The sequence below is a fragment of the Electrophorus electricus genome, chromosome 21, assembly GCF_041902795.1.
Source record: "Electrophorus electricus isolate QZ-2024a chromosome 21, ASM4190279v1, whole genome shotgun sequence".
Taxonomy (NCBI): domain Eukaryota; kingdom Metazoa; phylum Chordata; class Actinopteri; order Gymnotiformes; family Gymnotidae; genus Electrophorus; species Electrophorus electricus.
Genome location: NC_137517.1, coordinates 827,501 through 842,500, shown reverse-complemented (window position 1 = coordinate 842,500; position 15,000 = coordinate 827,501). Strand labels below are relative to the sequence as shown.

General features: G+C 40.5%; 2 protein-coding genes across 11 annotated transcripts in view; one reads left to right on the top strand and one right to left on the bottom strand.

Moving 5' to 3' along the window:
- Positions 1-2,650: 2,650 nt before the first annotated feature.
- LOC118240547 (butyrophilin subfamily 1 member A1-like) lies at positions 2,651-13,048 on the bottom strand. Its single transcript, XM_035521248.2, has 7 exons — positions 12,938-13,048; positions 11,507-11,554; positions 7,444-7,818; positions 7,060-7,332; positions 5,357-5,626; positions 4,680-4,943; positions 2,651-2,976 (listed from the first exon to the last, which is right to left on the bottom strand). Exons 2-7 carry the CDS (start codon positions 11,550-11,552, stop codon positions 2,966-2,968), a joined length of 1,239 nt encoding a protein of 412 aa, XP_035377141.1. The 5' UTR covers positions 11,553-11,554; positions 12,938-13,048; the 3' UTR covers positions 2,651-2,965.
- LOC145653032 (uncharacterized) overlaps positions 7,815-15,000 on the top strand; it is a 72,769-nt gene continuing 65,583 nt past the window's right edge. For all 10 annotated transcript variants that reach the window (XM_081704959.1, XM_081704955.1, XM_081704953.1 and 7 more), the window contains exons 1-2: positions 7,815-8,965; positions 14,218-14,348. In XM_081704959.1, the coding sequence (XP_081561085.1) occupies positions 14,256-14,348 (93 nt within the window). In that variant the 5' untranslated portion in view covers positions 7,815-8,965; positions 14,218-14,255. The remainder of the gene's footprint in view (positions 8,966-14,217; positions 14,349-15,000) is intronic.

Genomic DNA, 15,000 nt, shown 5'->3' with positions numbered 1-15,000 from the left:
ATCGTATTTGTATATACCCCAAAACTGGAAAATGTGTAAATTTACCAGCGGTAGAAAGGTAGTGTGCTGCATTATCTCAAACGAGAAAAACCAGAACATGATCTGATTTGAGCTGTGCCTCCTCTGTCGCAGTAGTTCAGTACCACTGCCTCCTCTGTCGCAGTACTTCAACAGCCCCGCCTCCTCTGTCGCAATAGTTCAACAGCCCCGCCTCCTCTGTCGCAGTAGTTCAGTAGCCCCGCCTCCTCTGTCGCAGACACTATACAACACACACACACTATACAACTTACATACACACACACACACACTATACAACATACACACACACACACACACACACTATACAACATACATATACACACACTATACAACATATACTATACAACATACATACACACACACACTATACAACACACACACTATACAACATACATACACACACACTATACAACATACATACACACACACACTATACAACATACATACACACAGACACACACACTATACAACATACATACACACAGACACACACACTATACAACATATACTATACAACATACATACACACACACACACACACTATACAACATACATATACACACACAATATACAACATACATGCACACACAATTGTTTACAGTTTTTCATCTGTAGACTTGATTTTTGAGCGTTATTGATTGGTCTGTTAGTTTGTCATTGACGAGCTAATCAGATTGTGTGGGGAAGGGGAGCAAAGTTTGCAGCGATCTATAACATGAAAGACGTTGTGGAAGTCAGAACTGTGGCGTTGCGGAGTCGGACGGTCAGAGACAGAGTATCACGTTCAGGAGTGTCCCGGGCTGAGGGCGGTCACTGCACAGGCCGGGCGCTAGGGGGCGCTGAGCTGGGTAGCGTAATGGCTGGCTAGGCCGGGTGGAGAACAACGGAAGAGACGCGAAGATCTGGACCGAGGCTTGCGATTAAGGAGAGTCTCCTTTCCTCCGTGCACTGCGCGCCCTTCACTGGATCCCCCACTCCTCTGCATGCGGAACGGAGCGAGCTGCTCCGTGAGGAGGGAAGCGGACGTTTTAGATTTCCGCAGCGTAGGACATGCCTACATATCTAGGAGAGTATGTCTCATTTTGGGAGATGTGCTCTCTCACTCTCTTTTTGTGCATGTGTGCATGCCTAGGGCTGTGTTTTCCCTGAGTTCTCAGGCGTGCCTCTACACTAAAGAATATATGCGGTTTAAGCAGTAAAGAGTTAATTGGTGAAAAGTTATAATCTCTGTTCCTTTTCATTTCATTGTATGGGACAGTTTGCTGGATTTCTGTCTAATATTATCAGGGGAGAGTTTTACTAGTGTGAGAGAAACGATATAATTAGATAGTAGGCCTAATCACTAGCGTACAATAGTAGAACCACATTGTCCCGAGTAGACAGGAGAGCCTAACCCCCAGGCATCGTAAATAGTCACGCAAATGGAAAACTCACCTTACCTACAAGGAATTAGTTATGAGATAGGGGGTGTTACGTGTGTGTGTCTAAAAAAAAAAAAAAAAAAAAAAAAAAAAAAAAAATATATATATATATATATATATATATATATAGAGAGAGAGAGAGAGAGAGAGAGAGAGAGAGAGAGAGAGAGAGTGTGTGTGTATGTCTTCAGTTTTGTATACTGGTGGTTGGGAGTGGCTTCCTGCTTGGCAGTTGGTCTAAACGTGGCTGCCCAATCGCTCCCTCTAGTGGTGAGAGTGTGAACTGATGGATGAAGCTCTTACCTCAATCTCAAGCACATTCCAAGTTTAAAGTGAAAACATTTCACATACAGATACTTATATATGTATAAGTGGATACTTATATACCTACTGGTGTATACATGCTTACAGACTCATGTAAGTTTATGTTAATTAGCTCAGCTGGTGTCTACATGTGTACAGAAAAATCCATATGTAGATTTATGTTAATTAGCTAGGCGTGTTTATATAGTTAAACTCGTCAGTAGGCTTAATTAGCTCGTCTGGTGTCCGTGTGCTTATAGACACAGAAGTTAAGGACGTCACACTCATGTAGGTCTTTCATGGTGACCACTGTGTGTTTAACCAGAATGGAACATTATGAAGAATCTCTGAACTCCACAAAGCGTCATCCCAGTGAAAACTAGAGATCCCCCCCCACCACACACACACACACACACACACACACACACACACACACATACATCCTAATGACTAAACACCACAAAAACACATCCTAATGACTAAACACCCCCTCCCCACACACATACACACATCCCAATTACTAAACACCACACACACACACACATCCTAATGGCTAAACACAACATACATGCACACCCTAATCCTGAGTACAGAACACATTGTGGCCCATCTGATGGTTCCACAGTTTTGCTCTGTCCAAGTTCCCAACGCACCAGGTTAGACTGAAAACGTGGACCCGTGGTTTACTATTACACAACTGGATGTTCTGGGATTTATGACTGGATGTAAGTACTGAAATATTAAGTACCCTCAGGGTGATCAATTTACTGTTTGCTCCTCTAAATTGTACTTCTGTCACAGGTGCTTCCTATGGTGGCCTGGAGAGTCAAATCACAACACCATTTACACAGTAAACAAAAGTCAAGAATATGAAAAAAATTACAAAATGAAGTTTTGTGAAAACTAGATTTGTGGAAACAACCAAAGTCTCACAGTACTGACACATTAGGTGGCATCACGTCAGCATTAATCCACAAAAAGAAATGTCAGATCACTTACAAAGGAAGTGCCACTAGGGGGCACTTTAGGAGTACAGATTATACACTCAAAGGGCTCTTTATTAGGTACACCCATTGAACTGTTTGTTAATGCAGATATGAGTATGAGAGCATGTTACAGTATGAACACAAGAGAAAAGAGGAGAGAGACCCAAACAACACAGTGTGGTCGCCATGGGAACCGCCATGGTGGAGGGAATCCTTTTATCCTTGTGCTGTAAAGAGGGAAACACAATTGGAAGATCAGTAAGAATGAAAGAGTTTATATCTGCCCAAATACAGTATCTATACCAGTATGAAAGAGTTTCTATCTGCCCAAATACAGTATCTACACCAGTATGAAAGTTTATATCTGCCCAAATAGTGTCTACACCAGTACAAAAGAGTTTCTATCTGCCCAAATACAGTATCTAAACCAGTATGAAAGAGTTTATATCTGTCCAAATACAGTATCTGCACCAGTATGAAAGAGTTTATATCTGCCCAAATACAGTATCTACATCAGTATGAAAGTTTCTATCTGCCCAAATACAGTATCTACACCAGTATGAAAGTTTCTATCTGCCCAAATACAGTATCTACACCAGCATGAAAGAGTTTCTATCTGCCCAAATACATTATCTACACCAGTACGAAAGAGTTTATATCTGCCCAAATAGTGTCTACACCAGTACAAAAGAGTTTCTATCTGCCCAAATAGTGTCTACACCAGTACAAAAGAGTTTCTATCTGCCCAAATACAGTATCTACACCAGTATGAAAGAGTTTATATCTGCCCAAATAGTGTCTACACCAGTACAAAAGAGTATCTATCGGCCCAAATACAGTATCTACACCAGTACGAAAGAGTTTATATCTGCCCAAAAACAGTATCTACACCAGTATGAAAGTGTTTATATCTGCCCAAATAGTGTCTATACCAGTATGAAAGAGTGTCTATCTGCCCAAATACAGTATCTACACCAGTATGAAAGAGCTTATATCTGCCCAAATAGTGTCTACACCAGTACAAAAGAGTTTCTATCTGCCCAAATACAGTATCTACACCAGTACGAAAGAGTTTATATCTGTCCAAATAGAATGTCAGTAACAACAGTATAAATGATTCTCCTTATAAAAGGCTACTCATGACCTCACTTGTACAGAGACCATTTAAAACACAGGCATGTTAGTGACAAACATCTACAACAACAGGTGAGCAAAAATGAAAGTTGGTACATAACAGGGAAGTAATTACACATATTCTGGGTATAAGAACACTTTTAATTTCTCCATAAATCAATTTAACCGGTTTCAGCTTGTAGTTGGATCTACTGATGTACAAGTACATACTTGGGATCATCGATGAGAACCACCTCTGGACACAGACCGTAACGGAACCAGAGGATGGGTCAGTACTGCTTATGTCTGCTTACTTAGGACACAGACACCAACGAAAACAGAACCTCTGGTGTCATTAGTGACGTAGTACCAGCATCACTCTGGTGTCATTAGTGACGTAGTACCAGCATCACTCTGGTGTCATTAGTGACGTAGTGCCAGCATCACTCTGGTGTCATTAGTGACGTAATACCAGCATCACTCTGTGGAGGCGCTATGTCACGCTCAGCACAATGTAGCCAGAATGGAATTGCCAAAGAAGAGTGTGCATCAGTCTAGTTGTTAGGCAACTACACACACAGGACCAGATACCAAAGTAAAATTAGATGGCTGTGAACAAAAACAGGCAAATCTCATTTACTTATACAAGCACATTTACTTCAATAAGTTTAGATTTAATTTGACCTCTTCCCAACTATTTTAACTAACAGATATGTCGTGTAGAGTGCTGTTCAAAACTGAATGTGAGATTTGTGAAGAGGATGGATCACTACTGCTTATGTCTTACTTATTATAAAAGTAAAGAAATATAACATACCAGCGACAGTGATCTCTGCCTCCATCTTGGGATACTGTTTGACTCTGCAGACAAAGGTTCCACTGCCTTGTGCAGTGACGTGGCGTCTAACAGTGTAGACCTCATCGTCTCTGTGTGATTCTTTATCTCCTGCAGGCAGTTGTGCTCCTCCACTGAACCACTGCAGCTCAGGTTCAGACCTCCAGCCTTTAATTTCACACAGTAGTCTGAGCCCTCCTGAGCCATCTGTGCCCTCTATAATGATCTTTGGGCTTGTTCCGATACCTGTGGATTAAGAGATTAAGGCATGGTACAGATTAACTGGTTTAAAGAACTGTCATCAGAAATATCACCATGCTGTACAATAACATTTACTTAATATACCATTAAATGCCATTACACTCCACTCCGCCACACATCACAGATGCCTCACCACACACACTCCACTCCACCACACTTCACAGATACTCCACCACACCCCAAACACAAACAATATAACATGAACAATAAATGCTACAACATGAACATTACATGGTATAACACAAACACAAATGGCATGTGAAGACTCACAGAGAAGAAGACAGGTCACTGTCATGTCTTGTGGTAAGAAAATGGGCTGTTATGTAAATGCTCCCATGCTGATAAACAAGCTCCTTCTCAGAACCAACAGTGTCTTTCAGCGTGGAGCAGCACCTTACCAACGATGTTGATGTGTGACTTCATCCTGGGATGCTGCTTCACTCTACAGTAGAAGACGGTGTCACTGCTGCAGACGGTGATTCGGTGACTCCCAGTGAACCCCTCGCTGTCGTGGTGAGACTGTGTACATCCAGCAGGCAACTCTGCTTCCTCACTGTCCAGCCACTGCAGCTCAGGCTCAGACGTCCAGCCTCCCGTTTCACACACTAACTGGATCCCCCCTGAGGCATCAGTGCCCACCACAGAGACCACTGGGCTTGTTCCAATGCCTGAGGATTGCAAGGTCAAAGCATGAGATGGAGTGACTAGTTTAAAGTGAGGAACATCTCCAAAATGTATAACGATGAATGCTTAATACACAAGGAATATGTCCAAAACATTTCAAAGTGGATGATAAGAAATGAGATCATTGTAGGAGAACGTTGTCAGCCATGTTTTTCGTGATGCTGTCAGTACATGTACTGACTCCACAAAGTTGAGTTGAGTATCTTTGCTCCAGTCGTATTATTCCTATCAAAATGTAGTTTTAGTACACATGTACTGATGTATAATAGTGATAACATGGGTCTGTTATTTCTGGCCTTCAAGAAGTGCACTGCAATCCTTTCCCCACCATCATGACACTTGCAAAGTGAAGTTACATGATAAGGCCTTATTTTTCAGGAGGACACCAGATCAGGAGGACACCAGATCAGAAGGACCAGAGATCAGAAGGACCAGAGATCAGGAGGACAATAGATCAGGAGTACCAGAGATCAGGAGTACCAGAGATCAGGAGGACCAGAGATCAGGAGGACCAGAGATTAGGAGGACCAGAGATTAGGAGGACCAGAGATTAGGAGGACCAGAGATCAGGAGGACACCAGATCAGGAGGACCAGAGATCACGAGGACCAGTGATTGGTTCTCTGTACTGTTCCCGGTCTAGAAAACAGCTTTCTCACGCCACCAAATGAACCGAAATTGAGAGCATGTGGTCTTGGGTCCAGAAAAAACACAGCCCCTTGAGTTTCACACCTGCCAAAATGGACTGAACTAAAGAAACATTTAATAAGTCTACTCCAAACAAGGTATGTGTGAAAGCACCCAAATGTGATCAAACCCATATCCACTTATGACGTCAGAGGTTCAGTACATTCTTGATAACAACTTGGCCAAACCGAGCTACAGTCCACGGAGTTCACCCTACCTTTTTCTTCTCAAACCTGACAGCATCATTTTCGCATTGATTATTGCAAGTTAACTCTTCTTGTTCTAGAGTTGTAGAGAGAATGGGAACAGGGGCGCATCACATAGTGCCCCCTGGGTAATGTAGTTCGTGCAGGCTTATTATAGAAAAGCCTACAAGGAGCTTGTGAGAAGTTCAGTTACATGAGAAAAAGTCACATTACACCAAAGAGTAAAAGTTTTGGTACTGCGTACCGGTGAGTATCAGTCCACTTTGAGCACCAATATACATACAATATTTATTTTTTATATATATATATATATATATATATATATATATATATATATATATATATATATATATATATATATATATATATATATATATATATATATATATATATATGTATGTATGTATATATATATATATATATATAAAATACATGTATATATATATATATATATAATACATAATAGCTGTACATATACATATGATTTTTGAGTAGTGTAAAATGATTTTCAGTAGTGTAAATTACCAGTAATGTCGATCTTTTCCTCCATCACATGCTGCCCCTGTTTCACTCTGCAGATGTAGGTTTTGGTGCTGTTGCTGTTTGCAGTGAGGTGGAGTCTCACATTAAAGCCTCTGTCATCTCTATGGGACTCTTTTACTCCAGCAGGCACTTCTGCTCCTTCACTGTCCAGCCACTGGAGTTCAGGTACAGGCCACCAGCCCTTAGAGTCACACTGGAGAAAAACCTCACCTGAGTCAGTGCCCAGTACAGTGATCTCTGGGGCTCCTCCAATACCTGTGGATTGAAAAAACCAAAGCTTGAAATGGCATTGTCCTGTTTCTGCTTACATAAACACATATTAAAACAGGGCTGTTATTTTAATATTTGAAATTCAATGACATTCACCTTCAACTTTAAGCAGAACACTGACATGATCTTTGTGATGGGCAGAATCAACTTGACATGTGTACTGTCCTCCATCAGACACTTTAACGTTCTTCAGTAGCAGTGAGGTGTTGCCATACTGTAGCTCCTCTTTGAACAGAGCTGTTCTCCCTCTGTATGAAGGATCCTGATCTTCATTCTTGTCTATTTTATCCATATAGTGATGCACTACTGCGCTATTCAGGTCTGTTCTGCTCCACTTCACTTCCATGTCCACAGCACTCACATGGGATTGTTCAGAGGCTTTGGGTTTGATGGAACACGGCAAAATGATGTCAGAACCAGGAGCAGCAACAACAGGCACATCTGGACCCTCCATGTTAAACTCCTGACCTCCTGTAATGAGAAACATCACCATGCTGGATGTGCACATTCAAACAAAACAAATAAAACAGGAGTTGATATTTTACTGCAACACTCCAGAATCCTCCAGGGTGATGCAGAGACCACCTCCATTTTTAAGGATCCTCCACTAATCTCCCTCAGACGCAACAAAAACATCAAAGACGCTCGTCAGGAGTGAGAAAAATTACCATTCAAATAATAGCTGTGGCATTGCAACAGCTCTAGATGTCCTTCATGTAAATGTGTTAACACAGCCAGGCCAATACCAGGCACAAAAGGCTAAGGTGTCATCACCAGTTCCTCCTCATGCATCACTCCAGGAGATGTCAACTGTGTTACTTTAAGAGATGTAGTCAGTTTTACACTGGGAAAGCCAAGAAAAGGCTTGCTGACCATTTGATCATCAGAATTAAGGATTAGAGGATTTGTCATTTGCAGTGGTAGGACGTTTTAGTGCTAATGGACACTGCATTAATGACATACTGGTTTTCACGGTCAGTTGTTGCTATGGCAGCAGTGAAGTTAAGAAAGAACAAAGAACTGATCTACTCTCTCAGAACTTTAGAACCCCACGGAGAGAATGTGATTTCAACATCTGCTTTTTCTGTGTGAAGCTTAATGGCCTGGCGTAGGACCTAGCACAGGACACGTCTTACCCCGTGCACAATCACATCTCTAACAATATTCTGTGTGAAGCTTAATGGCCTGGCGTAGGACCTAGCACAGGACACGTCTTACCCTGTGCACAATCACATCTCTAACAATATTCTGTGTGAAGCTTAATGGCCTGGCGTAGGACCTAGCACAGGACACGTCTTACCCTGTGCACAATCACACCTCTAACAATATTCTGTGTGAAGCTTAATGGCCTGGCGTAGGACCTAGCACAGGACACGTCTTACCCTGTGCACAATCACAGGACACGTCTTACCCTGTGCACAAGCACGTGTAAGTTTATGGGCTCATAAGGCACAAGGGACTCACGAGGGCTACGACTCACAGAAGAACCTGTCAAATAACGTCCACGTACAAACCTCCAGTTCACCAGTCCACCCTTATTACTAGGACTCGTGACATGACGAAAGTGTTTGTGATTATGTGCATAGTAGATAACTGTGCACTGCAGAGCCTCCTGATGGTGAGTTTGCCTTAACATCATACGGTCATTACGTGTATGTGTGTAAACGTGTGTGCTGATGTCTTCAACTTTCCCTCACCTCTGTACCAGTGTGTGGTCGTGAGGGCTAGTTAGGTAGTTTTCTTTGACTGGACCTAAATGATGGAGTCAGAGTTTCTCCTCTATGTGTCAGGATTGATAATCAAAAACCCTTAATTTTGTAAAGATTGAGCTTTTGGCCTGTAGATAATTATCTGTATTTTTAAAAATAATTATCTGTTTTTTAAAGCGGTCAAAATACTGCACAGGCAAGGCATTTTTTCACATAAATTGTAATGGAAAAATTATTAAGTTCAGGGAACCGAATAACATGGCAGCCATTTCGTACTTGTAGTATGCATATAATATTAATGATGTGAGTTTTAAGGCTTTTAAATGTCTGTATGCTGTATCGCCCTCTAAAGCTCAATTTGGACCAAACTTGGCAAAAACTCACATGAACCTCAATCTAAGAAAGGATTTGAAATGATAACTTACATGGTTTATGAGTTATAGCAATGTAGGTCATATATAGCAAGGCCACAATGAATGATTGGACAAAGTGACTACCATGGAGAGCAAAATTTCAATCTTATTTTGATCATTATTTATCAAAGTGAATAGAGAGTGAGTAGATTATTGTAGTACCAATTCAGACATGATTGGATCAAATTCCTAGGTCTAGTTTGTAAATTCATGTTCCTAAGTGAAAATACGTAGGCGTTATACTTGATTTTCATGAACACTGCCACCTAGTGGCCAAATCATTTGAAACGTCACAGATTCACAGAGAGTCCTTACTTATGTATAGCCTTTAGGTTTCATCATGACTGGTCAATGATAAGCCTGTCATATGCCTGCTGGACTCTGATTGGCCAATGGAGGTCACAGTTTTCTACATATTGGTTAATGATTAATTGGCCCCGTATAGTAAAGGTCACTCATGCAGCATGCCAAATTTGAGCTTGATCTGATGTCTGTATGTTGAGATGTACATTTCTAGCTTTTATAGCGCCCCCTACTGACATATTCAACAAAGTCAACAGACTACCTTAAAATCATGTGCCGCTAAATTCTGAAGTTTCATCACAATTGGATGAATCATTCATGAGTTACAGCCATTTATGCACAATATGTACTTATCTGGAAGGGTTCATTTGCATATGGAGGCCATATTGTTTTGAAATGTCAAAATGATTTCCATGTTATAGTGCCCCCTATTTTTGACCTCAAAATCACCAGCCTGATCAGCTATACATGAAGTTTCACCAAGATTGACTGATAGTATTGTTGAGTACCTAATTAAGTAAATTAAGCTCCACCTCTTAATTTGCTGTTGATTGACACATGACAGCCAGACTGTATGAAAATATCCAAATGTTTTTGATCATTATTTAGGATCATATTGTTCTGAATTGATTGACACCAGTTTTATGAAAACTGGCTGAAAACCCTAGGGCTAGTTCAAAAAGGTGGGTGTGACCCAAACACAGAATGTCTGTTTTCAAAAACTGAGTGAGTGAAAGATGCGAAAGATTTGTCCGCTTGAGAGAAAAAAGAATTGTACATTTATGTTGCAGAAATTACAAGATATTGAAGAAAATGTAAAATGCTGTGCTACAGCGCCACCGTCAGGCCAGTGAAGGTCCCTTTCTTTGGCTGAGTCCTTTCACATTGCATGTTGGAACTCAGAAGCACCTTGCTTGTACAACTGATGAAGAACCTCCATTAAAAACATCTTGCTTCTCTGGAAACCTTGTGTACTTCACTACAATGATCAATATCCCTACAGCTCTCAGTATAGTTGACCTCAGTTACTCACCTGGAGACTTCTTAGGATATTTAGATATAAGATAGATATAATATTGTATACTGGTGTTGGAGATAGGTTTGAATATTGTATATTGTTGTTGGTGATAGGTTTGTATATTGTATATTGTAGCTGGCAATAGCTTTTAATATTGTATATTGTTGTTGGTGATGGGTTTATATGTTGTATATTGCTGTTGGTGATAGGTTTGTATAGTGTATATTGTAGCTGGTGATAGGTTTGAATATTGTATATTGTTGTTGGTGATAGGTTTGAATATTGTATAGTGTTGTTGGTAATAGGCTTGTATGTTGTATATTGCTGTTGGTGATAGGTTTGTATAGTGTATATTGTAGCTGGTGATAGGTTTGAATATTGTATATTGTTGTTGGTGATAGGTTTGAATATTGTATAGTGTTGTTGGTAATAGGCTTGTATGTTGTATATTGCTGTTGGTGATAGGTTTGTATAGTGTATATTGTAGCTGGTGATAGGTTTGAATATTGTATATTGTTGTTGGTGATAGGTTTGTATATTGTATATTGCAGCTGGTGATAGGTTTGTATGTTGTATATTGTTGGTGATAGGTTTGTATATTGTATATTGTAGCTAGTGATAGGCTTGTATATTGTATATTGTAACTGCTGATAGGTTTGTATATTGCAGCCGGTGATAGGATTTTCTGTAATGTTGTTTCTTGGTGTTTACTGTACCTGAGAGAGACCAGTGGAGGAAAAGAATCACCCAAACACACTTCATCTCTGAAAGAGAACAAGGTCCTGTATTAGTTTACTAAGCATGACTGCTTACAAATAATTTACATGAAAACTCCTTCATAGTTAAAATTGGAACATGCCTTAAATGCCTTAGATTCATGTTTCCAATTACCTAAAGTATTTTAGTTTTGTCCTACAAAAAATAAATATTGTAAAATATTTCTAATGAGAAAATTTTGAATTAGTTTTTTTTTTAATTGATGGAACAGCCTAAAATGAACATGACATAAACGTACATATTTATGAACATGATATATTCACTTATGAATATAACATTCTCACTGAACAATATAAATGACATATAAAGACTTCAAATAATTTAATGGAACACAACTTTAAATCTCACAAAAGTTTTAATCAGCATTCAGCACAGTGCACTCAACACCCGGCAGGAAACACAAACCTCACACACACACACACACACACACACACAAACACTCTCACACACACACACACACACACACACACAAACACACACACAAACACTCTCACACACACACACACACAAACACTCTCACACACACACACACACAAACACTCTCTTCAGGCAGCCAAGTGCTATTACACACTTATTCTCCAATAACCAGGCCATTCTTAATGTTAGTGCCATTACACACTTATTCTCCAATAACCAGGCCATTCGTAATGTTAGTGCCATTACACACTTATTCTCCAATAACCAGGCCATTCTTAAACATATTAGTGCTATTATACACTGTTATTTTCTCATATCTTTGTTATTCTCTAATACCCAGGCCATTCTTTAACATGTTAGTGCTATTACACACTTATTCTCTAATAATAAGGCCATTCTTAATGTTAGTGCTATTATACACTTATTCTCCAATAACCAGGCCATTCTTAATGTTAGTGCTATGACACACTTATTCTCTAATAATAAGGCTATTCTTAATGTTAGTGCTATTACACACTTATTCTCTAATAATAGGGCCTTTCTTAATGTTAGTGCTATTATACACTTATTCTCTCATATCTTTGTTATTCTCTAATAACCAGGCCATTTTTGCGTGAATGTCTCGAGCGCTGAGGCAACTTTCCTGCGTCGTTATAGAAAATAACATCAGTATTTTCTTTAAAAGTCAAACGAGCCATGATTTTTACACTGCACACATTTCTTTCCTAAAAACTATGAATCTGAGGGAGTATTGATCTTTCGTGTTTTTACAGCTAGATTTGTTCATCGCTGTTGCGTAATCTCTTTTTCGCCTTAGATTCTAGGTCCAGTTTCTAACAGCAACGTTAAAATAATCTCACTCCTACACTGCTTTAGCTATCTAAGTCATCGAGTTGGCGACATTATTACCTTTTAGACATGAAAAGTAAGAGTAATATAGAATGTGATCTCACCGCTTTCTCAAGGCTCGAGATGGGCGCCTGATACTGATTTCTCCGGAGTGGGATTACGAACGCCCATGTCACGTGACTATGGCGAAATTAATCCCGCCAGCACCCAGCTCTGTGCACACTCACAAACCCATCAAAACCAGTGGCGTGTCACATACGATGAGTGTCCACTGCAGTGCAATTACAACTCCTTTAGAAACGTATTTAATCAAAATCCCAGGATACTACATTGTTAGGTCTTTATATTGTTTGGGGGGACTGAAATCTTAAAACTAAGACACACACACACACACACACACACACACCCACACACACACACAGGGTTTTACACAACACGCGCTCGTCCTCGAGCTGCCACGCGCAGGCGAACACGTGGCGATGAACGCGCTCTGAAGAGTTCGCGCGCCATAGAGGCTAACAAGGACCACTTAGTGGGCATGAAGACAGTTCAGATGTCACACAAACACGAACAAACGTCTTCACAGTCGTTTGGGGAAAATGTGTCACTGGCACACTTATATTCAATCTTGATTATAATAATGAAACACAAGCCTCGTACCACAACTCATAGGCGTTCTTACCCATGCATTTACCTGCGCAACCGGCCGAGGGAAGTTCATTATTGATTCTAGTCGTTTCAAATCTGTTTTGTAAGTCTACATTGTGTTCTCCCACTGTGATAGCGGAGCATAACCCACCTGTTCGTATAACAGCGTCCTGCGCTTTGGGTTTATGTTTTAGTGTTTGTTTGATTTAAAAAGCAAATATATATAAACGTACAAATCACAGATCCTGTAAATGCTCATTTATTCTATCTGGTCCACGCCGTTCCATCTTTTCACACAGAGATGGCAAAATGTAACATGGTGTGTCTTTAGTTTTGCTATTTTGTTGTTGGTGTTTTTTTATTCAAGTGGTTACAAGCATTCCTCAGTCAGTGCTAAGTTCTTTAAAAACACTCAACTTGACACAACACACATCCGAATGAGCTAACCTACCAACACTTTATACAAAGCCCTTTCCTGTGCCGTATAAACGGTGCTTCTTGCACACGGTATTTCCATGCGATGGTTTGTGCGATGAACAACTGTTAGTGTGAAACAGCTGACAAACTGACAAAAGTATAAGTTGTTTTGACCAGTAAGTCAGAGTCGATCAAGAACAGTGTCTGCACGACTACATTTGCGTTTAGTGTTTCATAAAATGTGCGTTTCTGTGTATTTTGTGTGAGCGAAATGAGAAGTGAAATTACGTCACGTGTACTCGCATGATCGTTTTTACAGTTCCTGGCGCGCGCACGCAGAGCACTGCAGCCCCTCCAATGACGGGATTTCACCATCGGTCGCGCGCTCAGAGCAAATCTCTACCTCGTGCAGGTGGAAGGTCTCTGACCACCATCCCAGACGTCCCTCAGGTGAGATACTCGAGGGCTGTGAACTGCGATGATGCGAACACAGACGAATGGCGTGCACCAGTATCTGCGATTTACACGCTTAGTAATGCATTCATTCGTTCATGCATTTGCTCCAGTGTGTTGGATTTTTATCACTGAATTTGTCATTTGTGTCCATTAGAGGGCAGCATATAGCTGGCCGTCCAGACTCCTCACAGTCACGTCAGACAACACGACCGAAGTATTTTCGAGGGAGTTACCACTTTTTAAACTTACACCAATTACAAAATAACGTCCTTAATACTTAATCGTGCATAATGTCAAATTAACGGTGTCATGGGCAACAACAAATAACAGAACATTGCTTGCATATTTCCTTCAGAAGTGTGTGAAGCTGAATTCACACATGGTTTGATAGATTTTTCAATGTTTCAAGGATAGTACATACACAGGACACAGTACAAGACTCCCAGTACATACAGGAGAGAGTACGAGACTCCCAGTACATACAGGAGAGAGTACGAGACTCCCAGTACAGTCTGTAGTGGCAAATGGAGGCACTTTGCTTAAATTGTGTTAAGCTACAATGAATGTGTCTCTTTGAAGAGTAGCATGATCTGATGTGCGTAGCGTTGGAGGTCTGATAGACCTAATATACCTAGTGTTGGAGGTC